This window comes from Monodelphis domestica, chromosome 3 (genome assembly GCF_027887165.1).
Source record: "Monodelphis domestica isolate mMonDom1 chromosome 3, mMonDom1.pri, whole genome shotgun sequence".
NCBI lineage: Eukaryota > Metazoa > Chordata > Mammalia > Didelphimorphia > Didelphidae > Monodelphis > Monodelphis domestica.
This window is the reverse complement of record NC_077229.1, coordinates 81,179,774-81,207,125: the sequence shown is the minus strand read 5'-3', so window position 1 is coordinate 81,207,125 and position 27,352 is coordinate 81,179,774. Positions and strand designations below refer to the sequence as shown.

The 27,352-nt window shown below is 40.6% G+C and overlaps 1 protein-coding gene across 3 annotated transcripts in view; it reads right to left on the bottom strand.

Annotated features, from left to right (window-relative positions):
- Nucleotides 1–27,352, bottom strand: part of CPAMD8 (C3 and PZP like alpha-2-macroglobulin domain containing 8) — a 181,068-nt gene that overhangs the window by 137,542 nt on the left and 16,174 nt on the right. For all 3 annotated transcript variants that reach the window (XM_056822282.1, XM_056822280.1, XM_056822283.1), the window contains exons 4-11: nt 21,803–21,968; nt 20,663–20,715; nt 18,381–18,398; nt 17,410–17,464; nt 13,030–13,143; nt 11,634–11,718; nt 8,197–8,305; nt 5,549–5,776 (exon numbers count right to left, since the gene is read on the bottom strand). In XM_056822282.1, coding sequence (XP_056678260.1) covers nt 5,549–5,776; nt 8,197–8,305; nt 11,634–11,718; nt 13,030–13,143; nt 17,410–17,464; nt 18,381–18,398; nt 20,663–20,715; nt 21,803–21,968 — 828 coding nt within the window. The remainder of the gene's footprint in view (nt 1–5,548; nt 5,777–8,196; nt 8,306–11,633; nt 11,719–13,029; nt 13,144–17,409; nt 17,465–18,380; nt 18,399–20,662; nt 20,716–21,802; nt 21,969–27,352) is intronic.

Genomic DNA, 27,352 nt, shown 5'->3' with positions numbered 1-27,352 from the left:
AACAAGGGAGACATAACAAAGAAATGAAAACTTAAAAAACAGAATAGGCCAACTATAAAAATAGGCACAAAAATCCAATGAAGAGAAGAAACTCCTAAAAAGTAGAATTTGCCAAATTAAAAAAAAAAGATATGCCAAAAGGTACTGAAGAGAAAAACTTCCTGAAAGACAGAATTTGTCCTTTGGGAAAAGAGGTACAAAATTCACTGAGAAAAAGAACTCTTTACAAAGTAGAATTGATCAAATGAAAAAGGCAATACAAAAGCCCACTCAAGGAAATCATGCCTTAAAATTAGAATTGGGCAAATGGAAGCTAATAACTTTATGAGATGAGACACAAAGAAATAATCAAAGTCAAAAGAATGAAAAAATAGAAGAAAATGTGAAATATCTCATTGGAAAAACAACTGACCTGAAAAATAAATCCAGGAGAGATAATCTACACATTATTGGACTACCTAAAAGCCATGATCATTATTATGTATATGTAATGAAATACTATTGTGCTATAAGAAATAACTAGACAATGACAGGAGGAGCTCAGAAAAATCTGGAAAGACTTACATGAACTGAAGAGAACAAATAAGCAGAAATGGGAGGACATTATACAATGATAGGAATAGTTTACATTGAACAACCGTGAAAAACAGCTATTCTCAGTAATACGATAATCCAAAACTATTCCAAAGGATAAAAATAAAATGCCATCTACTTCCCCCCCAAAAAAATTGTCTGAAGAGCAAACGTTTTTCACTTTCTTAATTTTTATTTGTTTTTCCACAAAAGGATTAATATAGAAAAACATTTTACATGATTGCACATGTAAAATCTATATAAGATTGCTTAACAATGCAAGTACAGTGGGGGGGGTTTGGTGGAAGGAATAGAGAGAATTCAAAATTCAATATTCTTTCAAAAATATTGGAAACTTTTTACCTGTAATTGGAGGGGAAATAAAGTTTTAAAAATGCTTCCTTCACAAAAAATAAATATTTCTTAAGCACTAACTCTATGCTAAGCTTTCAGAATACAAATAAAAAAGCAAGAGACTCCTTTCAAGAATTTCACATTATGGGGAGATGACACATTAAAAAAGTTTTGGTTGCAAGTTAGATGAAAAGATCTCACGGTCCTTAGCATGCAGCAGAAAAGCAAATAGTAATACATTTTTAAACATCATTTCCATTAACAGAAACCTGTTTTTTCATACTGAGCTTTCTAATTGCACCAGGGACTTTGTTAGCAAGAGACTTCTTTTGGGGGTAGAGTCTTCTACCCCATGGTTGCTGGGGCAAAGGCTGTATCTCTTATAAAGGAAGTTGTGAAATCATTTTCAAAAATCTTGCTTTTTGAAGTATGGTTGTGGAGGTTCAGCTGCATGCAGGGCTTGTGATCTGGGGAGCACTACTATTCCTGGGCTTCTTGGATTCAGAGTCCTGGGAGATTTACATGTAGGTCTGAAGGGAGATAGTAATTGGTAGAAGGAGGTCAACCTACTGGTCACACATATTGTCTCCTGTGTGTCCTTCAATGCTTCTTATAAACTACAGAGACAAAATTATCTCTATTTGTGACATGACAGTTTACTTAGAAAACCCCAGAGAGTTTGTGCCCCAAAGAGATAATAGGGGAAAATATGTGTACAAAAATATTTATAGTTGTGCTCTTTGTGGTGGCAAAAAAATTGGAAAATGAGGGGATGCCCTTCAGTTGGGGAATGACTAAACAAATTGTGGTGTCGGTTGGTGATGGAATACTATTGTACTCAGAGGAATGATAAAGTAGAGGAATTCCATGGGGACTGGAAAGACCTCCAGGAACTGATGCAGAGTGAAAGGAGCAGCACCAGGAGAACATTGTACACAGAGACTGATACACTGTGGTACAATCAAATGTAATGGACTTCTCTACTAGCAGCAATGCAATGATCCAGGACAATTCTGGGGGACTTATGAGAAAGATGCTATCCACATCCAGAAAAAGAATTGTGGGAGCAGAAATACAGAAGAAAAACATATGATCAATCACCTGATTTGATGGGGTTTTGACTTTAAACAATCATTCTGTTGCAAATATCAATATTATGGAAATAGGTCTTGATCAATGATACATGTAAAACCTAGTGGAATTGCTCAAGGGCCATGGGAAGGGGTGGGAGGATGGGAGAAAAAGAACATGAATCATGTAACCATGGAAAAATCCCCTAAATTAATTAATTAATTAAACTGAAAAAAAGAAAGGAAAAAACCCCAGAGAACCAACACATAGAATAACTGAGACAACAAATAGTTCTGATAAAGTAAAAGGATAAAAAACAAATTCTGAGACATTCTATACTTGTATATAACTCAAGAAAAAAAAACAGAAAGAAATCATGTTTAAAATAATCACAAAATAGTTAATAGTTGATTTATGAACCAAAACACATTCACAAAAATTATATAAATATAACTAAAAAATACTTGTTACCATAATTAGGTGAGAAAACTTATACTGAATCAATAAATTTAAAAAAAGGCTTGAGACTAGGTAAAAAGTGTTATTTATTAGTTTAGGAGTTCTTTTTTAAAAGCCATGGATGAGAGCCAGGCCCAAATACGGGAGGTCCTGGGTTCAAATATGATCTCAGACACTTCTTAGCTGGGTGACCCTGAACAAGTCACTTGACCCCCATTGCCTAGCCCTTTCCACTCTTCTGTCTTAGAACCAACACAAAGTATTGACTCTAAGATGGAAGGTAAGGGTTTTATTGAAGGGGGAAAAAAGCCATGGATGAAATGGCATGACTTGTACAAAAAGTATATTTGGATTTGTTGACAACATTTCATCATGCTCTGTAGGGTTTGTTAAAAACCAGCAAACCAGTTTGGAACTATCTGAGCAGAATCTGAAATTACCAGCTAAGTGATCCTGGGCAAGTCACTTAACTTATCAGCCTTAGTTACCTCATCTCTAAAAAGGAGATAATAAAACCTCCAGGGTTATTTTGAGGATCTCAATGAGATCACATATATAAAGCACTTGCAAACCTTAAAGGGCAAAATAAATGTAAAGCATTCTCATTAGAGGCCTTCCCAACAAGTCTCTGAGAAGGAATTTCTTAGGTGTGGGTAGGAGAGGACCTTGACCAGAGGAGGGCTTTGAGAACTTTGGAAGCCCAAAGAACTTGGAATTTTCATTGGTGTTTTAGCAGTGCCCCCAAAATGGCAGAGACTGGCAGCAGCGTCCAAATCAGATGTGAGGACGAAAGACACCTGAGGAAAGGCAGCTCCAAGACTCCAAGGAGCCCAGCAGAAAAGCTATGACATCTGTAAGGAGAACTTCATGAGTATCCCCTCGAAGGGGAAGAAAAAAGACTTCCAGTCCCCAGGAGCTGAGAGTTACATCTTTGGCACATGTGTACTCTCAGCTTGAGCCCTCTTTCCCTGGAAACGTATATACTTGTAGTAAATCAAGTGTATCCCAGACTTCACCAATGAGACATAGTACTAAGAAAAGTGCCCTCCATTCAGCCCTTTCCAGAAGAAGCAGACCCAGCCCTAGTAGGGCAAGTGGAGTAGCTGAAATCCTAGATCGGGAGGGTGAGTCGAGACATTCTTACCTTTGCAGAGATTAGGTGCCAAGAGATAGCTGGATCACTAAAGTTCCCACCACTACTATGGCGTGCCTCTGGGGCCCACGCTGGTGATCCACTTCATCTAATTTCCCTTTTAGTCTTGGGGGTCTAGAGTAAACTCCAATGACAAAAATCACTTCTGTGTCTCCTGTGCTCCTCCTTCCTTTACCCAAATGATCTCTGTTATGCCTCCTTGCTCTCGTTCCTGGATTTCTTCACACAGGTATACCTTCTTAACATTCAGTGGAGCCCCTTCTACCTCTCCGATTTCTTAAAAAGAAGATATACCAATCCAGGGCTATTGCCTAATCACAAGCGATTCATTCCACTGGCCTTCAGGGATACCTTACTGGTTGACTAAGTTTTTTGGGTGTAGACAAATATAGAAGATAAGGTTTAAAAAAAATTCTCCCTTGGATACTTATCTGCTGAGTGACCCTGAGCAAGTCATTTTAAATTTCCAATTCTGTAAAATGGGATAATAATAACACTTTTCCCCCAGAACTGTTATAAGAGATCAAATGAGATCCTATCTGTAAAGCTCTCACAAACCTTAAAACTCTATGTGAATGAGGGCTATTAATATGACCATATTCTGACATACATAACCCGGGGGAATTGCTTGTCAGCTCTGGGATTGGAAAGGAAAAACAGGTGGGAGAGAGCATGAATCATGTGACCATGGAAAAATATTCTAAATATTAAATAATATTTATAAATCTGATATAAATATAATATATATGTTATATAGATTATATAAATAAATATATTATATAAAAATAAATAAACAGAATAGCAAAGAAATAATAAAAAATGTTAATGATAAAATAATATGACTGTATTCTGGTTTTGTGCCTTCTAATTCTTCGTAAAATAGTCTCACATGTCTAGGGTGGTTATTGGATATGCTAGAAGGCAGGGTAGTGGACCAAGTGAACTTTTTAGGTCCTTCTCAGCCCCGAGATTCAACAATGTAGGTTACTGAACACAAACCGAATCTTTAAAATAGTCTATTTAATAAATAAAATTTTAAGAAAAATTTAAAAATCTATAAAAGCGATAGTTATGATTATTATTAGCATCATCCCTATATACAGAATGTAAACATATTTCCTATATAGCTATTGTATATATATATATATATATGCCATTTAGAGAGATATCTATAAAGAAATTAAGCCTGATATTTTTTTAAAAGATAGATTCATGAAAAATAAAATAAAATAGTTGATTTAAAATGTAAGTATGCCCTAAAAATAATTACCAAGTGAAGCCTTGCTTAATCCAATTCACACGGGAGTCAAGACATCAAGGAGCAACCCTCCAGGTTGCTCCACTCATGCTGTCTCGCTGTCCTCCTGAGGAGCAGCTCTTCCACCCATGCTGTCCACCTATGCTGCCTCCTGGTCAGATTCAATGTTACTTTCCAAATTAATGAATAAGTTACTAATTTTTTACTTGACATTTTTTCTCATCCAAGGACAGCTGTTTTGTTCTATTTTGAGGTCACTTATGTCACCATTCAATGTATGCTATGGCATTAAGTGTATGTTAAAAGCTTGATTATTGGGGGGCAGCTGGATGGCTCAGTGGATTGACAGCCAGGCCTAGAGATGGAAGGTCCTGGGTTCAAATCTGGCCTCAGACACTTCCCAGCTGTGTGACCCTGGACAAGTCACCTAACCCTCATTGCCTAGTCCTTACCACTCTTCTGCCTTGGAGTCAATACACAGTATTGATTCTGAGATGGAAGGTGAGCGTTTAAAAAAAGTGTTGTTATGAGCCACTCAGGTTTTATATCAAACAGTTTTGGGGAGGTAGGAAAGAGGGGAGGAAGGAAGAAAGCCTGGTTAAATTTGCATGGACTTGGTCTATACGTTGACTTAAAGAAAGCTATTCCAAACCTCACTGAGCATGATGTTAGGAACATACCCTTCCTCTGTAAGGCAGCCCAGGTTTGAATTGCTTTCGGGTATCCTTGGTATATCTGATCTCAATGAGCTGTTTCTGAACAGGGGTGGAATCGTCAAACGTGACCTGCTGGCTGCCATCCACACTGGTCACCGTCGCCCAGATGTTGACAGTGCCTCGAAAGTGCTCTGGGACATCTGCGGGCATCATATCCTTCACACACACATCAAAGACCGCAGAGCCGTGTATCTGTAGGGAGAGACAGGCAGGAAACGTTCTATATACTCAAAGAGCTTTGAGGGAAACTTCCCCTTTCTTGAAGGGTTTGGTACTTTGTTTCTCTTGGCAAGTGGGGGGGGGGGCAGAATGTCGAAACAAAGTTAAACCCCAAATGAAACACAAATTTACAAACCGACATCTTTCCTAAAACTATAACCTCGAAACTTGGTTGACAGTTTTTATTGTTGTTACTATATTATTGTATTGTTGCAAACAAGTGTTTATTGTATCATATTGTAATATTGTATTATTGTAAACAGTTGACTGTTTAATCCAGTTTTATTTATGCCTTGAATGGGAAACCTCTAGTCCACGAGATGGACTCTGGGCTTGGGATCTCCCATGCATGCACCAGGAGGTCACAGTTCTGTTGGAGCCTATGCTTGCAAGGAAGGCATTAGCACCAATATCCTGAATCAGCACAATAAGGAAATCTTACACTCTTGCCCATAATTGTGCCGCCCTTATGCTCTTGAACTCTGAAGTTCCCTCCTTTGATCATAATCTTCCGTCCTTCCACTTCTCCTTCTGCATCAGATTCATTTATTCTAGGACTTTTAGTCCCTCCATCTTTCCCTGCTTTGGCCCTTAGTCTTGACCAGTTCATCTATAAACCATCCTCCATTTTTTAATCTCTTTTCCCATTGTTCTAGTGCTATTGATGCCCTTATTCAATCACGTCTGATTCTTCATGACCCTGTGGACCACAGCACGTCAATACTATCCATGGGGTTTCCTTGGCAAAGATGCTAAAATGGGGATAGTTTTCTGATAGCTCTCTTATTCTGGCCATTGTAAATTCAACATTCTCATTTTGATTTTGGCAATCTAGACTCTTTTATTTCACTTAAATAAGCTAAAGTTTTTATCAAATTTCAGCACAAACATAGAAAAATAACTTCAGGGAAGGCAAAAGTCAGTGATGAGTGGTACAGTCAGAGTTAGGAAAGTTTTTGTTTAAGTTTTCTTTAAGTCTCTGTTTTATTTCTATCTTGATTTCTAATATTTTTGAATTTGTTTTGTTTCCAAATTAGGATTTTTCTTCGCTTCTTCTCTCAATATGGTACTAAGTCTTTTTGGTTATTTTAACTTTATTTATTTTAAGGTAATTATTCCCACCAACTCTTTTCCTTTCACCCTCAACAATCCCTCCACTTCTCTTTTTTTTACTCTTTTCCTTAGTCTTGAAGTTTTGTTTAACTTATTAGTTCTTTTTTCTTCGTTTTTATCTAGCTCTTCCTCCTTTTCCCCCTCTTAGTTAAGTAGTCAAGTAAAATCTCTCTTCTCCTTCACCTTGTTTTGTTCATTAGGTTTGGTTTTTTTAACTTTATATTCTATACTTTTTATCTGTATAGGATTCTTTTCCTTATTCCCTTCATAATCTTCACTTTCCACCTATTCTAGACTTTTATTCTTTGATTCATGGCCCTTATGCATGTTTGATCCCTCTTTACTCTCTCTATTGCTCAAGGAACTAAAATTCCTAAAGTATCTCTTTTGAGCTCCTTCTTCTAAACAGTTGCTATGTCACAGCCTTGTAGATCTTTTGCCTTCGACTTTTTTTTCTGTATTGCCTCACTCTCAAAAATAGCAATTCCTGTAGGTGATTAAAAGGACATTATTCCATGATGGAAAATTTCCTGACCTGCCTGTATAGCTCATCACTGACCTTTGCCTTCCCCGGAGTAATTTTTTTCTTCATTTGTGCTGAAATCTCCCCCTGGGTCTTCTATCCTGGGTGTCAGTTGCCCCCAGCAGCTTTGATTTTCCTTCCCCTGAGGCAGATTGAATGGTCTGTCTAAGCTTCAGATTCTTGCATATTATAACCATTTTTGATAGAATAATTCTCTTCTCCCATAGGAGTATTCATCAGTAGTACTTCCTCTCACCACTGAAACAAGATTTCCCCATTTATTTCCCCATTTTTCTATTCCTCCTTTTGTCTACATTTTGATATTCCTATATTCTTCTTCTCAACAGACTGATTGGAGTTATTTACCCTTCATTATTGGCCGGGAATGACAGAGGGGGCAAAGTAGGAGAGACAGGGGATACTTGTCTTAATTCAATTGCATAAACATTTAAGTGCTTATTATGTTCATAAGGCAAAGATGCTAGTAATCTTCTTCTGAGACTGAAGCAAAGGTAGAAAGAAAGTGAGGGGTAGGTTTGGGGTAGTCCAGCAGGGTTTGGATGCATATGGTAAGAGAAAAGAGCTAGATCAAGGGAGATGGTCTGAATTTTCCTCATCAAAGCTAATGCCTCTATTTTGTGTCTGTGATCCCTATCCCCTGCCATCGTTTTTGAGAGCTTTCCCTAGGAGTCATTTCCCTCCTCCCGTCTTTGATTTCTCCCTTCTCAGATCCTTCGCAGCTTACAAATTTCCTTACCTCCATTGTTCTGAGGACAGGGTGCCCCATCTCATGCCTATAGTAGCCCACACCATTTATAGTCATGTTGATCAATAATTTCCCAGTTACTGGTTTCCCAAACGTGTATCTGGAGGAGAAAGAAATAATGTACTTCCTTTGCAAGGATAAGAGATTGCCATACACAAAATACCCTGGAAATTCTTCAAACTTTAAATAGATCAGATGACAAAGCCATGAGCTGAAAGAACTGATGAGAAACTCCGAGATCATCTAATCCAATGTGAACAGACTTGAAAAGAAATCCCCTGTACAATATACCAAATGAGTGGTTATCCATACTTTGTTTGGAGGCCTCCAGAGAAGAGAATTCTACTACCTTCTAGGGTAGTACTTAGGGACGGTTCTAACTGGTAGGAATTTTTTCCTTATATCAAGTTTAAATCTGCCCTACAATTTCTACCCACTATTTCTAGACCTGTTACCTGGGGCAAAGCAGAACCAGTTAAATATCTCATGGTAGAGATATACAGTTCCCTCCTCTCTCAGAAATTGGTTGTGGGATAACCCTTGGGTGCTGCCTCATCAAGGACCTGGTCCTTCTGAGGCTGTGATCCCCTTGAGAAGATAATAGGCTAATTTTGTAAAAATATTTGGCTTTTATTGTATAGTCTTGTACTAGAAAATTCCAGTGAGTTTTGGATCTTTGTAGTGTTTTAGAAAATTATATTAAATGAACCTCATAGGTTGAAAAAAAACAACTCTTTTTGGGGGCAGCTGGGTATCTCAGTGGATTGAGAGCCAGGCCTAGAGACTGGGAGGTCCTAGGATCAAATCTGGCCTCAGACACTTCCCAGCTGTGTGACCCTGGGCGAGTCACTTGACCCCCATTGCCTAGCCCTTACCACTCTTCTGCCTTGGAGCCAATACACAGTATTGACTCCAAGACAGAAGGTAAGGGTTTAAAAAAAAAACAACAACTCTTTTTTGCCAGTTCATAAATGTCCTTCTTAAGATGTAGTCTCCAAAACTGAACACAATACCTCCAGGTATGGTCTAATCAGGGCAGAACACAGTGGGACGACCAACCTTCCACATACTCCTGGACATCAGGCTCTATTATAAATGAGTGGCTTGCACATAGACTAATCTTTATTAATGCAGGTTAAAGTTGCTTTGGCTTTTTTGGCTGTTGGGTCACATTGTTGGAGGATAATTGTACTTTAAGGTTTGCAAAACACTACCTTATTATTTCATTTGGCTTGATCCTGACAAGAGTCCTGGAGGTAGATGCTAGTATCATGGCCATTTTGTAGATGAGGAAAGTGAGGCTGAGGGAAGCCGACAGACTTGCTCAGGGTCACATGTCTAATAAATATCTGGAACTCAGGCTTTCTTTACCTCCAGTATGGAATTCAATGAGATCCCCTCTGTAAACTGCTTAGCACAGTGCCTGGCACATAGTAAGCACTTAACAAATACTTGTTCCCTTCCCTCTACCCACCATGACTGAAAGAGAAAATGGGTTGGTCACATGGCAAGAGGGAAGGTTCACAAAGTAAGTAGCACAAGTATTCCATTGACATCCTCATGATATGTGAAGAAAGTCCTTGGGCATAGCATGGTCCTAAAAGATCCTGGTTGTGTCGCCATTAGAAAACCAGGCTCAGCTTGGCATACTTGGCACAACATCCCTTAAAGATCATATAACTGCCATCAGACACGTATTAATATTTGTAACACATAAGAGACCCAGATGACAAAGGCTAATTTATAACCGGAGGACAAATTGAGATTTTTGTCTCTCTCAAGATTGTTAGAAACAATGTAACCAAGGAAAAATTCTCCTAATTAATCAATTAAATAAATAAATTAAATTAAAATAAAATTTTAATAAATTTTGAAAAATCAAATCAATCAATCAACCAACCAAAAAATAAATAAAATAAATCAATTAAATCAAATAAATCAATTAAATTTAATTAATTAGAGTTGGAAACTTCTGCTTTTAAGCATCTAGCACAGGTGAATAGCCATCCATCTTGGTGTATAAGACACACTAATTAGAGAGTCACAAAATGGACAATTTACCAAACTTTGAACCCTGTTCAGAAACTAAGACACTATGTCTGCTGGCTTGGTGGAACCTGAGCCTCTCTCTGGGGCCATTTTGGTTAAATGACTTCAAGGTGGTTGAGTAAGTCACAATCTCTCAGCCCTTTGGCAGCTCTCTCTGACGGTAGGTTACAGAGAAGAAGCCAACCTGCACAAACTGATAGCAGGAGTTTCCTCATCCAGATGATGATATCAGATATTCAGTGATATCACAGGTCTGGTACTTGTCTCTGTCTCTGGCCCTTATTTCACTTTTTCTGCATAAGTCAATGTGGAATATGGAAATTTCATTCCACAAAAACTGGAAATATGCTGCGGTCTACTTGTACCTGCAACGCGTCTCTTTCCATTGCCTTGGGGTCACCCACAACCTTTACTTCTCAGAGATGCCAACATTTGATGTTTTGTAAATTGAATAACATATATGTTTAAAAGGTAGTCTTTGTGGGCAGCTGGGTAGCTCAGTGGATTGAGACCCGGGCCTAGAGACGGGAGGTCCTAGGTTCAAATCTGGCCTCAGACACTTCCCAGCTGTGTGACCCTGGGCAAGTCACTTGACCCCCATTGCCTAGTCCTTACCACTCTTCTGCCTTGAAACCAATACACAGTATTGACTCCAAGACAGAAGGTAAGGGTTTTTTAAAAATTAAAAAATAAATAAAAAACAAATAAAAGGTAGTCTTTAAAAAAATATACAAAGCCCCTATAAAGGTGAAGTACAAAGAATCTTTCTGAAGGAGCCCAGATACCATCGTCTACATCTGCCTAGGAAGCTGCTATTGTTGTCCTTCTTGTTAATCTTTTATCAGCCCATTCATCAAACAGTTAACTCTCTCATCAGCTCATTGTATCTGTATTTTTTTATAGCTAATTCTTGATAGCTAGAAGGGATCTCTGAAAACATAAAAGGTAACTGTGGCAGGAAGCAGAAATCGTCTCTAGATCATCCCCTGGAGTCCACAGTGCCTCTGCTTACAGATCTCCAATTGCAAGGTGCTCGTTACCACATAAGGTGGTCTGTAGGACTGACCTCCAGAGAGAATCTCAGACCTGGAGCTTCCAGGCTACATAGGCAAGACTCATTACTGCCACTCAGGACCCTCTGCCTTCCCCCACCTTCTATGTCCTCTCTGTCCTAGTTTTCTGCCTTTAAACAATTCTGATGATTATCTGCAGAGTCTTTCTCTCAAGGTGAAGTCTACTGCCTTTCATTTCCCACACATTGCTCCTAGTTTTGCCCTTTGAGATCAAATGGAACCAGTTTACTCTCTTATTCGTGCAACCAAAAACAGACCCGTCTAGTTTACATAGATGTATGAAGCTAGTGATATCTTTTTACTTACCTGGCATGAACAGTCCCCTTCTCACAGGCTGCAAGATCCCTAATATACTGAGGTGGCTCAATGAGGAGTTCAAACTTGGGCAGCACTAAATGGAGAGGAATGAGAGGAGCAGGCATGCTCAGTTGGTGGATACAACAGCAAAGCACTGGCATGTCTATGAGGTTTTGCATTTGCAAAGGGCTTTAAAAAACATCCCATTTGACCCTCTCAACAATTCCCTGCTGCCCTCAGAATTAAGGAGAGCAGATATTATCTCTGCTTTACATGGAGAAATTGACATTCAGATGGCTTGAGTGATTTGCCCAAAGGCCTATGCATGACCAATGACTAGCAAAGGGTGGAGCAAAGGCTAGAGCCTTAGAATTAGAGAATTAGAATTCAGGTCATCTGGTCTCAAATTCAGTGCTTTTTCAAGAGTACCATGGGCAGTTGAGACTTCAGAAGAAACAACAAAGTTTGGGTCCAGCATCATCGTTTTGATGAAAACAAACAAATAAAAAACAAAAAAGATGTTTTAAGAATTTTTTTCCTTAGACTGCAGGATCTAGTTATAGGATCAAAGGGTTGGAAGGACCCTTATGGTCCAACATGTCCAGTCTCTTATGTGATATAGAAACCCTTTCGGCAGCCTTCCTGACAGAGGTATGGTAATAACAGTCTCTACTAGTATTGCATTTGGCTAGAAAACACGTTCATACTATGATCTCATTTGGTCTTTATTACTTCCCAGCAAGACAGGATCATTATGCCCATTTGATAGATGAGAACACTCAAAACCCTTAGAAGAGTGACTTAGCTGAAGTCGCAAAGCTGTTACAAAATGCCTACTTCCACACATATATAAACCAGATCAAATTGCTGAGCATCCCAAGGGAGCAGGAGGAAGGGAGACAGTATGGATCTTATTGACACTATATGTTGAAAATTGTTATTATATATAATTGGGAAAATAAAGTATCTTTGAATAAAAAAATAAATAAAATGTCTATTCCAGACACTTTTCTTTTGGGACGTGGGACTGACTTCCATAGAGAAACTCTGACATGTAGCTCTCAGGCTAAATAGGCAAGACCTATCATCATTCAACCATAATCAACAATCAGCCATGCCAAGGGTGGCAGTATGGAAAGCCTAGACTATCCTGTCTCATAAAATGCAAGCTTCTCCAAGCCTTCTGGGAGATACATTTCCCTAACTCTGGCACACACAGTTCTTTGAATTTCCCAAAAGATGGACCAACAGTATACCAAAACCGGAGGCAGTGTCAAAACAGCTTAAATGCTTGCTTTCTCTGGGACCTAAGAATGGGGTGGCGCTTGACCCTAGTGCCCTTTCCATCATGCCACTGCTCTGAAATAAGACCTTCAGAATAGTTTCAAAGTGCTGTCAGACTCACCATATTTCTGAACTTCAAAGGATTTGTTGTAGGTATGCCCTTGCATTTCAGCAAAAATAAACCACTCTCCAAAGACAGGTTGGTCGGACAAAGGAAAACTTACATTGACAATACCTAGATAAAAAGAAAATCATTTTTTTAGGCATCAATCAAATTTGTTCAGTTTCTACCATGTGTGAAACACTATGAAAAATTATGAATAGGGGAAAGAGAAGATACTGTTCCTTCCCCCAAGCAGCTTATAGTTTAGTTGGAGAAAATGGACATGAAACTGCTGGAGACACTTATAAAGAACGGCTCACCTAGGGAAACCCCCTATCCCTGAAGATGTTCAATCAGAGACTCAAAGGATGATCATTTGTCAGGAATGGTGTGGAGGGGATTCATGTTTTAGATAATGGCAGAACCAGATGACCTTCAAGCTCCCTTACAACTCTGACAGTGACCAGAGAATTTGTAAGGGATTAAAGTATGACTGAATGACTATAGTTTACATTAATATATTGTAGGAATATAGTTAGGGACAAGACTGGTTTTTTAGGGTTAGTTAAGAGAAGGGAATTTTGAGGTAAGCCCTGGGAAAGGATTCTGGGTAAGAAAGGAATTGTGGGAGTCTAAAACTGAAAATAACTGAACTTCACTTCCTTCTTAGATTTCATCTGAGCTAGAAGTAGGGTTTGTCTCTCTGCCTACATTTCCATCAAGCAGAAGGAGGGGTTTTGCTCTAAGAGATTCTTCCTGGATAGCCAGGATTTCGTGGAGAAATCTTTGACATCTAGGTAGAGGATTATTTTGGAGAAAAGCAATTTTCTCTGAGTCCAAAGATCATCTGCCAGTGGTCCAGCTGCCAGAATTGCTCTTGGGCTAAGGTAATCCAAAGCTTTCCATCTACAACTTTGGGTTACTCAGTACAACAGCCAAACCCAGGGTTTTCCCTTTCTTTATTAATTACTGTTGGGAAGATTAGAATAAGTCAGATAGCTTGGGAAAGGGGGTTAGCCAGGACAAGGAGCTGTAGGCAGGGCCCAGAGAAGAAACAGAAGGCTCCCCTTGGGCAGGAGACTTCGGAGTTGGGTGGAGGTAGTTTGAAGAGTGTTAGGGTCGTACCTACTAGTTTCTCTTATTCCTTTTAATAAAATAAACGTTGTGTCCATAAGCCAAGGGTTTTGGTGCTTAACTGGCCCTGAGGAGTTCCTAGGTGGGTTGTAACATCTATCATCCCTGTAGGACAGTTCCTCATTACAATATCACTTTATAGTTATAGAGCACGACAGAGGGTTAAGGGGATCGAAAGCTCAGTATTAAGTGGTCTTAAAGATAGAAAGAGGTAAATCTTGATCTGATTTTCAGAAAAGAAGGAAACTGAAGTAGATTAGGCAAGTCACTGTAGGTCAATGCCAAGTAACCCAGAATCACTGAGGTAGAAAGAACCAGTGGTTATTTAGTACACTCTTAGCTGACCAAACCCCTCAACAAATAATCAGCCAGCTTCTCCTGAGAGACCTCCAGTGAAGGGGAATTTACTTCATTGTCAGACAGCTTGAACTACTAGGAAATTTACCATAATAGTAAACCGAAGTCTATTCCCTAGAATTTCTGCCTCTTGGTTCTAGTTCTCCCCTGTGGGAAAAAAGAAAATAAACTGAATCCCTTTGCCACATGCCAGGCTTTCTAACATTTTAAGATAAGATGGCTCTTATCTCCCCTTCAAAGTCTTTTCTTCTTCCAATTAAACATGGAGAGTTAAAACTGCAGAGAGGAAAAGACTTGCTGTGGGGACACCATTAGGAAGCTACAGCCAGAGTCTAGGAGAGATGGGCTGGGGGCCTGACAATGTAATGGCATGTAAGTGTACAGAGAAGGGAACTAACATAAGAGATGGTGTGGATGTAAACTTAATGGGACATGGCAATGGATTATAGATTTGGGGGGAAGGGGGAAGGAAAGTGCAGAGCCAAGACTGACTCCAAATTTGGGAACTTGGGCTACAGGAAAGATAGTGGTGCCCTTGTCAGAAATCGGGAAGTTTGGAAGAGGGGAAGGTTTAGGGGGAACGATAATGCACTCCGTTTTAAATGTGTTGAATTTACTATACCTATAGGGCATCCCTTTCAAAATGTCCGATAAGCAGGTGGGGCTTTTTCCAATGTCACTCTGCTCTGCATCTAGGCTCTATCTGCTTTCAACTCCATGGAAGAAGATACCCCTACCACAATAAGTTCTTCACTTCTAATAGAACCACCAGGGTGCTTCCAAGCCTTGCTTAACACTTCCTTCTCTCCCTTCTGCTTGGAAGGCAGGGTGCCAAATTCCTCCCTTTGCCTTCCTTTATAGAGTGCCTAAATTGTACTCAGCTCCTTCCACTTTGCATTTGCTGCTCTGTCTGGTTTCAACTCTATAGAACAAGAAGACCACCCCCTCCCCCCCCCCCCCCCCGCTGGATACCCCTTGGAATCCCTCCTCTTGGTGTGGTGTCTCCTCCCATTGGACTGTAAATTCCTTGAGGCCAAGAACTGTCTTTACTTTTAATTAATTTTATCTCTAGAGCTTGACACAATATGTGGCACACCGTAGGGGCTAAATAAATGTTTATTGGATCTGATTGGATTAATAATACAGGAGTAGAGCTTAGGGGAAAGACAAGGGCTGACTATATAGATTTGAGAGATGGAGGATGATAAGATAATTGAACTCATGGGAACTGGTGAATTTACCAAGAAAGACAAAAGAAGAGGACCCATGACAAACAATGTTGAAATCACACTAACAGTATTAAATCCAAGAACCTACAAAGCCTCCTTAGTGAAATCCATATCAGTGTTAAAGCAATCAGTTTCACCATCCATCCCAGAAAAAGAGTAGATGAAATGACACATATTCTCTTCCTACGTCACCCAAGTCGATGTGCCATGTTGGCAGGTGAGGCAATCAACATGTCTATCTTGGACACATACTGCAGATAGATAATGAGCAGAGCCCAGAATTGATTAGGAGAAGATCAAGCTAGATGGTATAAGGGAAACTGTGGAAGATTTCCCATGATCCTAAGCTGCTTATAGCTACCAAAGACCAACTCCTTAACACCAACAGTCTCCAATAAAGTGTTTTATCTCTTTAGATCATGGAACATCATGGTCTCAGAAGAATTCAAATCATAAATCACTCAAAGGACAATGTAATTAGAATTTTGTACCCCAGGACTCCGTTTCCCAGAATCCCAACTTTTGTCCTCAGGTATGTCCTTCCATTTTGAAGAGAAAGTTTTTGCAGCCTGCCCTTGTAACTCTCTTTTCCCACAAACATGGTAGGGAAAAGTTGCCTTTACTCAGGCTTTACTCTTGTCTTTCTATTTCCTCTGCTTCGAGTGATTATTAATAAATCTTATAAAATATAATACTTGGAGTATTGTACATTAATTTTAATCTTACAGGAGAGGGATGGGAAGTAGCAAAAATTGCACAAAGGAAGCTATAAAAGAGCTGTTAAGTCTGCAGTGACGGAGTGAACATACACACTGGAAAAAAAAAAAAGTCCTACAACCTCTCAAGTATCAAGTGAAATTATCCAGATGTAGGATGTTGCTGCCTTCAAAAGCCAGAAGTTCTTTTCTTTTTTTTAAACCCTTCCCTTCCATCTTAGAATCAATACTTTGTATTGGTTCTAAGGCAGAAGAGCAGTAAGGGCTAGGCAATGGGGGTTAAGTGACTTGCCCAGGGTCACGCAGCTAGGACATATCTGAGTTCAGATTCAAACCTCTCATCTCTGGGTCTGGCTCTCAATCCACTGAGCACCCCAGCTGCCCCCCAGAAGAAGTTCTTGAGCAGGGAAGGGACACAATGAATAGAGAGAGATAAGGCCTTGGAAAGAGATCAGGGTTGGTAATGGTGATAGAAAAATGGGAATTCAATATGTCAGATTCTATAAAGCAAGAGAATCCTAAGACTTGGAAGGCTTTCACAGACTTTCTGTTCCAACACTCTCATTTAAAAGATTAAAAAAAAAGTCTCAGAAAGAGAAATGACTTGTTCAAGGTCACACAGAGAGCTAGTATCCAACCCCATGGGAATAAACAAACTTCTCAAAAGAGTAAGTATAGGGGAAAAGTATCAAGGAGGCCAAAACTGAGTCAAAAATGGCTCAAGGGAAGGAAGAAGGCCAATAAAGAAAATACCAACATCAACGATAATTCTAATTTCAGCTCCCATTTCTAGATGGCTTGACTGTTCCCAAAGAATTGAGGTTCATTTGATCCTCCCAACCAGCAGCAATTCCTCCTTTTCACTTTAGAAACAAAAAGGATTTGGGTGCTCAAAGGGGCTGGAAGGAAAAGCAACAAACTGAAGGAAGGAAAAAACAAGACGGATGGGACAAAGACATTACCACAACATAAGGGCTTCAGGCTGTTCCATTCGATCATCCGAGATCCCCGAGGGTCCTGCAGATTTTAAAGAGACACAGACAATCATCATTAGCCCTAGCTTCCCAACCGACAGAAAGAGAACTGTGTCCAATTCTTCAGGCCCTTCTCGTCCACAATTCACTAGCAATGATCCAGGTAAAAATCTCAGAAATCAAGTTTTAAAAGGGGTGGTGAGACCTCGTATGCTCTTTTAGAAATAAGCCATGCATGGGGGCAGTTGGGTAGCTCAGTGGATTGAGAGCTAGCCCTAGAGACGGGAGGTCCTAGGTTCAAATCTGGCCTCAGATACTTCCCAGCTGTGTGACCCTGGGCAAGTCACTTGACCCCCATTGCCTAGCCCTTACCACTCTTCTGCCTTGGAGCCAATACACAGTATTGACTCCAAGATGGAAGGTAAGGGTTTAAAAAAAAAACTAAAAAAAAAGAAAGAAATAAGCCATGCAGGCTTTCCACTCTTTGTGCATAGCATCCTAGAACATCAGCAAAGGTGGAGTCTCCACAATAGAGAATTCTTCAATGGGATGGTGGAGATCTGGGAACTTGGAGATCATCTGGTCCAATCATCTGACAAATGGGGAACCCGGGGCCCAGAGGGATGGAGTGATTTGGCCAAGTTTGGCCAGGCTGTGAATGATCAAGTTAGGACCAGAAGCCACATCTCCTGACCCTGATCCTGGGCTCAGCTGCTCCCCCTCTACCCCAACCCACCCAAGACAACAAGGCTGAGGAAGGCTGTGCAGAGTCTCCCAGGGTGACCAGTAGGCATCAAATCCCCATCTTCCCCCCCAGAATAGCGAATTTTCAGAAACCACCAGGAAGGGAATCAGGGACATAAGCAGAGCATAAGAAGAGGCAAGGGAGGAGAGAACAAACAGAGCCTTGTACATGGGGAGGCCAAAACAGCACCTAGTGTTTCCAGGAAGATACTCACCACTATGTAGGCTTCCAGCTAAAACAAAAACAAAGAAGGAGAGTCAAGTCCCAGGCAAGGTACTCACTCTTCACATTAATTAACACTGCTTGAAAACATGTGTTCTTTCTCTGACCTCAAATAACACTTTGTACTTCTCTAAGACACTTCGCATGTTTGTTCTAACTTATATCACAATTATTTATCTCACTTCCTATTCCCCATACATGGTCCATGCTTCTGGGATCTGGGCTTTTGCTCCAGTTGGGAATTCTCTCCTCTCTTCCTGAGCCTGGAATGCTGCCTTTTTTAACATCCTATTCATCCTTCAAGACTCATTCAAAGGCCCCCTTATGCATGAAGTTTTTCTTATCCCCCAGCTTGGAGTAATCTCTTCATCCTTTGATCCAACATCCAACTGTGTGCTTCATTTAAAATTGGCATTCTATTTATGCACGCACGCACAGACACACACACATGCACATCTCCTATCATCTCTACTAGATTATTAGCATCTTATTTGTTGACAACATTCCCCCTAGCACTTAGTGATGTCCTCAACACGGGGGAAGCTTAATAAACATTTGTCAAATTGAAGTGAAGTCATTCACATCCAGTCTTGAACACGTACTAGTCGTGTGACCCTGGGCGAGTCACTTCACCCTGTTTGCCTCAGTGTCCTCACCTGTAAAATGAGCCAGAGCAGAAAATGGCAATCCACTCTAGTATCTTTGCCAAGGAAATCCCAAACAGGATCACCATCAAAACAACTAAATACCAAAAGACAAGCCTGACAGATCCAACCACGTTGCAATCTCCAGCTCAAGTTCCACCTTTTTCCAAGTCCTTTCTGAAGACACCAGTCCACACTGATTCCTCCTCTCTGACTTAATTTCTAACACACGACTAGCATCTTACGTATGGTTAGCTGTTTTTCAGTCACGTCTGACTCTTTGTAACCCCATTCAGAGGTTTGTTAGCAAAGATACTGGAGTGGTTTGCCATTTCCTTCTCCAGCTCATTTTACAGATGAGGAAACTGAGGCAAACAGGGTTAAGGGACGGGTCCCAGGTCACCCAGCCAGTAAGTGTCTGAGGTCAGATTCGAATTCAGGAAGATGAGCCTTTCTGGGCACTCTACCCATGACATCCCCTAGAATCCCATCACCTTATGGATAAGCTAATTCACAGGCTAATTCTCTCATTGTCCACAGGATCCAATGCTGTTGTTCTGTTGTAGCCCCTACTTGTTTCTTCTCTCCAAACAATTATTCTACAAAACTTTAGAGTTCAGGATCCCCTTTCTCACAATCCCCTTGGGCAGTGTAATAGGACTGCCACTTTCCAGAGAAGGAAACTGAGGCTAAAGAGAGATAAAGTAGCCCCAGGATCACACAGCTAGGATGCTCCAGAGTGGGACATGAATGACTTCTGCTGAGACCTCTCCTAGAGAACAAGAACTACATATTATCCTCTCTCTGTGACACTTTTGGTGCAATTGGAACGATTGTACTTCCTTTCTTAGAATCACAGGCTACAACTTCAGTTGGGAAGTTTAAATTATTGAATGTAATTGCAAATAGCATTTTAATTTCTGAATGCTTTTTGATTTTTGAAATTTAATTATTTGCATTTTTGAATTTTTAAAAATTTTAATTACTGAATTTAATTGTAAAAAAATTAATGAATGTAATTCATTTTGCAGATGAGGAAACTGAGGTCCAAAGCAGTCATGTCATTTGTCCAAGGTCACATACGCATTAGTAAGTAGCAAAAGCCAGAGACCAGGGTCTCTTGCTCCAAATCCAGTGTTCTTCTCTTTGTAACATATTGCCTGTCTGGGAATGACTGTTATGTGAAGAAGCATAGCCTATAGAGGGTTAAGTCTGAGTCAGAAGACCCAAGTTCAAATCCTTCCCCAGACATTGGCTACGAGATCAAGTGATTTAATATCTTAGCTCCTCAGTTTCCTCATCTGTAAAATAGGGATAAAAATACTTGAGCTACACGCTTCACATGAGAAAACTGCTTTTCCAATCTTGAGATTTTATATGAGTCTGAGTTATTATTAATGATCTACACATTTATTCATATGATAAGCATTAATGAAGTGCCTACTATGAGTTACTGTGCACTGTGCTAAGGTCTGAGTACACAAAGTCAAAATGAAACAGTCTCTGCCCTCAAGGAGCTTCCATTCTTTGGCAAAGAGCCCTGTGGCTTAACCATTTGCACATAGAGAAGTTTCTGGCATTAGATAGACTCTTTTCAATAAAAATTAAGTAAGAAACTTAGTCTCCTTACCTTCTCATTGACTGGTCTCAGTTCTGGAGAGACCATGAATAAATTTATAAGCACTAAGACAAAGAAGAAAAGCTTTGGTTAGGTGGGGCTCGTAGTCTCTGCCCTATTACATGGAGCACAAGAAAATCACAGAATCTTAGCTTGAAGGGATCTCTGTCAATAAACAATTATTAAGCACCTACTATGTGTCAGGCACTGCGCTAAGTGCTGGGGAATCAAAAAAAGCTAAAGATAGTCCTGCCCTCAAGGAGCTCACAGAATAATGGGAAATATATGTTAAAAAATAAACTATATACAAACAAGATACAGACTAGATAAATTGAGGGTGGTTTCAGAAGGAAGGCACTAAGATTAAGGACGGAAATGTGCTTCTTGTAGGAGGTGGGACTGTAGCTAATATCTAAAGGAAGCCAGAAAATCTGAGAGACAGAGATGAGGAGGGATCGACTTCCAGGCATGGAGAAGAGCCACTAAAAATTCTTGGAATCTAGAAATGGCAAGTTCTGTTTGAGGAACAGGGGATCTCAGAAGGTTTCTAGACCAACCTGTGCCTGAGCAGGAATAGCCTCATCAACATCTCCAAATGAGCATTCACCTAACTCTGCTTGAATACCTCCCATGATGGGGAACTCACCATTTGTACCTTGATGCAGACCTGGAAACCCAAGGAACTGAGCCAGAGAGGTGCAAATGAACATACGTCACACCTGAAGCCTCCAAGTCCTTAGGGAAAGCCCATGGCTCCTTGTTATAGTTCCTGGGGAGATTTCCTGGGTACCAGACCTTGGGCCCACTGCTTGACCTGGAACTAGAACATTAACTTCATGGCTTCTAGCTGACATCCAAGGTCCAAGGTGGTTTCTGACGCCTGCCTCGAGATACCGTCTACACTCTGGTTTCCCCTGTTGGCACTTCCTTGGGAATGATCCACAGCACTCTGACTAGGGTTCTGGACCTTTAATCCATCCCTAGAGGCTCTGACACTCACTATTTTCCAAGGTCCTTGTGGGAGGCTCTCCCTAAGGTTGACCTGAAATCTGGTACTTTGTCACTTTCACTAAAGAGGCCATTTCTCCCTTCTGGGGAGGCTTACACCGATCCCTCCTCCATGACAACAGCGACAGGCTAGGATTACTCTACCTCTCTGCTTGGGCTTATACAGAGGCTTGTCTGTCTGGATAAACACAGAGGATCCTTTGCTGTCAATCGTCACCGTGGTGTAGTTGTGAAAGATGTAACCATCTTCCGTCAGGTGGCGATTACCCCAAACCTTTAAATGGGCTTGGCCACGGAGACCTGAAGGCACCTGGAGGGAGAGAACAGAACAGAGAGGAGGAGGAGGAGGAGGAGAGGACAAGCTGCTGCTCTCTTACAGCTCTAAGACTCTAAACAGAAGCTTTTGGTGAAGAGGATTTTATTCTACCCCCCCATGGAATAAGAGCCCAGTATTATGCAGAACAGTGAAGAAACACGCAACTCGTATGATTTTTAGTCATACATTAGAGTCGAAAGGGAGTTTAGGATTGAACACACAATATTAGAATAGACAGAGAATTCATTTAAATCCTAGACTTAGTGGGGTCTAGGTGGGTGGCTCAGTGGATGGAGAGCCAGGCCTGGAGATGGGAGGTCCTGGGTTCAAATCTGATCTCAGATACATCCTAGCTGTGTGACCCTGGGCAAGTCACTTAACCCCCCCCCCCCATCGCCTAGCCCTTACCACTCTTCTGCCTTGGAGCCAATACACAGTATTGATTCTAAGACAGAACGTAAGGTTTAAAAAATAAATAAATAAATCCTAGACCTAGGGCTGCTAGGTGGTACAGTAGATAAAGTGCTGGGCCTACAGTCAGGATGACCATACTTCCTGAGTTCAAATCTGACCTCTGATACTTAGTAGTGGTATAACCCATGGCAAATCACATCACCTTGTTTGCCTCAGTTTCCTCATCTGTAAAATGAACTAGAGAAGAAAATGACAATCCACTCCAGTATCTTTGCCAAGAAAACTCCAAATGGGATCATCAAGCATCAGACAGGACTGTAAAAATGACTTAACTGAACTGATTTAGACAAATCCCCTCATTTTATATATAGGTAAGGAAACTGACACCTCTCCCTCCAGAAAGGATGCCCAAGGATGCACAGACTCAGCATTAAAACTGACCCATTAGCGCCCCCATCTCTTGACTCCTAGCACGGGACTGCCTTAGGATGTCACTGCAGACCTGATTACAAGCCACTGAAGGAAAAAGTGACTAGAAATATGATCTCCACTAACTTCTTGGAATAAAATCAAATAGTCTCTGTCTTAATGGTATTTAATTTTGTGAATGCATAGCACTGGGAAGAGCTGCGACACACCAGAATTCCCCCTGGGAAAGTGAATCCTGAGCCTGGAGGTCCCGGCTATGCTAAGCGCTCGGGCAACGTTAATTGAATTTGTCGTTCAATTTTCAGAAAGAAGACAGCATTCGAGGCTGAACGCTAGACCTCCCCACCCTGGCAGCCTCAGGTTCTGCTCCTGCCCTGACAGGATGGCTCCCTGCTGTCTCCCACCTGCCTGGAGTATTTCCTTATGGAGCTAAGCTGTTTCTGTTATTGTAAAATGAAGGTGTTCTCAGTAATCATCTATGATTATTTGCAATTACAGGGATGGTCTCACAGTGCTCAGACTTTCGGCACACAGGAAGCCCAGGCCCCAGAACTAATTTCTCAGGATTCCTTCTGCTAGCTCTAGCAGGCGTGTCAGGCTACCCAGAAAGGAGAATTCCCAAACACCCAGAGAGTTGCTTCTCTGAAGGGTCTATTCGTTGTCAATGCAATGCAGAACTCGGCAACTTCTGCAACAATCATTTTTAAAAAGATGTGTTGTTGTTCCGTCGCATCTAACACTTTGTGACCTCGCTTGGGGTTTTCTTGGCAAAGATACCATCATGGTTTGCTCTTTCCTTTTCCATCTTATTTTACAGATGATGTACTGAGGCAAAAGGGTTGGTGACTGGTTCAGGGTCACACAGCTAGGAAGTGTCTTTTTTAATCTGAGCCTGGTGCTCTCTCTCCACCGTACTGTCTAGCTACCTCTTTTCAAACAGAGCCATCAGGCATTTATCTGTGAATGGGTAAAGTGGAACAACCCATGACATTGGGAGTTCTACTCTCCAAGAAAGAACATGAATCATGTAACCATGGAAAATTTTTCTTAATTAATCAATTAAATAACATTTTTTAAAAAAGAGTTCTACTTTCCAGGCCATTATAGAATCAGAGATTATTAAAACAAGAAAGGAGTCTATAGGTCACCTCGTCTAACACCCCTCGTTTTACAGAGGAGAAACCAAGAAATTTGCTACTTAGAAGAGCAAAACTGAGGCCTGGACTTGGCCTCCTAACACCTTGTCCAGGGTTTGTTAGTTTGCTTTTCAGTACCCATTGCAAGTCCTGCTTTAAAAGCCAAGTTCTATTGTTCAATGATAGACTCTCAGAATTGGCTATGAGCTTAGAAGCCCAGGTCCACAGCTCAATCAGAAGGGAGTAGAGCCAGGATATCGTTTTCATCCCAGTATGGAATCTGAGCCCAAGACTTTGCACAAGGCAAAAAGATGGTGCAGATGCCTAGGACCTTGATCTACTCCATGCTGCCTTCCAGCTGCTTCCCATTTCATACCTGCCTCGCCCTCTGGATTTGTTTCCCCTGATGAGCAATCTCACCTTTCCCCATGGCCTTCCTGGTGTTATACTGGCCCAACCACTGATCCCCTTCTCAGCCTAGCCAAAGGCTGTACCCTAATGCCATAATAGCATTTGTATGAGAATCCAAAAAGCAGAGTCCAGGGCTGCAAGAAACTCAGGCTCTTTGGATCACTGCTATCGAGCTGGAAGGTACCTCAGATCACCTCCACTAACCTCCTCATTTTATGGACCCTAGATGAGGTGAGTGACTTGCTCATGGTCCCCAAAGAGGGAATGTCAGAGATAGGATTTGAATCCAGATCCTTTGTCTACAAAGGCAATTGTCTTTTTCCATTGTATTAGCCTTCCTCCTCTTTGAGATTGAGAGTAGCTGAGACAATATTCAGTTGAATTTACGGTAGTGAAGCTGGAGTCAAGATTGAGTCTATGTCACTGATGTGTGGGTGACTATTGTTTTTTCAGTTGTGTCCAACTCTTCATGACCTCATTTAGGTTTTCTTGGCAAGGGTATTGGAGTGGTTTGCTATTTTCTTCTCTGGTATATTTTATGAATGAGTAAACTGAGGCAAACAAGATGAAATGATTTGCCATGGATCTCACAGCTAATAAATGTCTGAGACCAAATCTGAACTGAGTCCTCCTAACTCTAGGCCTAGTACTCTATCCACTGTACCACTGGACATATTTAACCAAAAAATTGAATAGGGATAATGACTGGACCTGTAATTTCATTAGTATAGGGAACTGCCAAGCAAAGCAACTCTCTCTACCAATGGTGATCATCATTCTCTGCATCTATAGACTAAGAGAGTTGCCTAGTGTATAAATAGAAAATCTTGAATTCTTGGACTTCATCTGCCAGCATCCTTTTCACTTTGTCCTCATATTTGCACTGTTACATGCGTATATAGTTGAATGTTTCTCCCCTACCCTCTCTCTCTTTTTTTCCCTCATGTGCACAGCTGGGTGAACTCTCTGTTTCTCTAGCCTTTTATTTTTCCTTTTTGCTTCAAGTTGTTATTTAATAAATCTTATTAAATATAATACTTGGAGTATTTTGGATATTCATTTTTGATCTACACTGGAGTACAAGGAAGTTAGGTGACTCTCCAAGGGTCCTAATCCCAGCATGCATTACACTTGAGACTTGAACTCAGGTCTTTCTTTCTCTATCTTCCTGAAAAAGAGATGACTCTCTATCCACTGTGAGATATTTCATCTCAATAGTGTTTATTCAGTAGTAACTTCAATTTGCAGTCTGTATATAATTGAAAATCTGTGACCCTAAAAAAGAACTACATTTCCCAGGAGCTCACCCAAATGACTTCCTGTCATTATGTAATTCCTGTAGATAGGGGATATTAGGCGGGGACATGGAAGGTCCCACCTCTTTACTTCCAGTCCCAAGCTTGGTGGTGGGAAGGCAGGTGTTTGAACTGGCTGATCAGCCATGGGCATATGGTCTTTATTTTGTATCTTCTTTATTCCTTGATTTCTAATAAGCATTAATAAATCTCTTAAAATATAATATTTTTATTAGAGATTTAATTTTTACATCTGCTTCCCTCCATCCTAGTCCGATTAAAATAGAAAAACACATTCATGTGAGTTTTTCTAAAACTTCTTTTATATGCCTTTTTATATTCTGTCTCAAATGATAGTTAGCTGTGACCACATCTTCTCTCTCCCAAAAGCCTATAAACTCTATGAGGGCAGGAATCATGTAAGTGCTTTATACATCTTTCTATCCCCAAGAGCACCCAGCAAAGAGTCCAATGCGCAACAGGCATCAATACTGATAAATAATTATTGAGTAAAGGAACTGAGTGATAAAGATATTTTCAGAAAAATGTAAGAATTAGAGGGAGAAGGAACCTTAGAGGTCTTCTAGTCTAGTCTTCTCATTTTATAAATGAGGGAATAGAGATAGAGAGAGGTTAAGTGACTTGTCCAAGGCTACATGATATTAAGTGACAAAGCCAGGATTCCAAACTAGGTCCTCTGATCTCAGTCCAAGGTTCTCCTCACTATCCAAAAATGTTGTAGTTCATTCATTCAACTCAGGAAAACTCTTCCACAAAAGGACATGTGTAGAAAATCCTGCCACTTGTCTCCATGCGTGCACTTTAATCAAACAGCAGGAAAACTGCTCAAATCATTGACAAGGTCTTAGTTTCCAGGCAGAGCAGGAAGGCATGTGGGGCTGACTGAAGCTTTTGGAGAGGAGATGAGACTTCATTGAGGAACGGAATTTTTTAGCAGCAAACAATAAAACCAATGATTAGGAGAATAATTTCATGTTCTTGTTAATAGTTTATGATTCTTTCAAGAATATCCTTTGACTCTTCTATTGGAAAATGTTTTCTTTTCTTACATATTTCTGTTGTTACCTATGTATCTAGTCAATCATTCTCAATGCAAAGATTTACAAAGCATCATCCAAACCCAAGGTAAAATGCTGAGAAGTTATAAGATAGTCCAGTTCTCTGGAAATGTGTGGGGCTGTTGGAAAACCAGAGCTGGGGTAATCTTGGAGAGGCAACGTGGCATAATGAAAAGATTCTAGATCTAGTATCAAGACTCTTGCTATTCTTCCTTTGTTTTCCAATAGGGCCAATGGCATCTCACAGTCATGTCTTGACTTGGACACAAATTGGATTTCAGTGAAGCAGAGTTATACAAAGTCATAGAAGTCCAATGGCAAGACAAAATTTAGAATGACTGGTGATGGCCTGGACAACTGATGACGTTGACATCTTCCATGGCTGGCTAAGGTCTAAGCACATGCTTCAGGTCCCTTTAGGGTCACTGGAACAAATTGTTCTCAGCTGCCCATTCCACAAGAAGTCTTTAAGTTTCACAGGTTCAGGGTTGGCTTCCCCTTAAGTCACTGAAAGGACTTAAGCCTTGTGGGTTATCTTCAACCTGGTTTAGCCCATCTGCCAAGATGGCTTTACCAGGATGAGCTACCGCTGAAAGACAGATGGATAAGCAGCC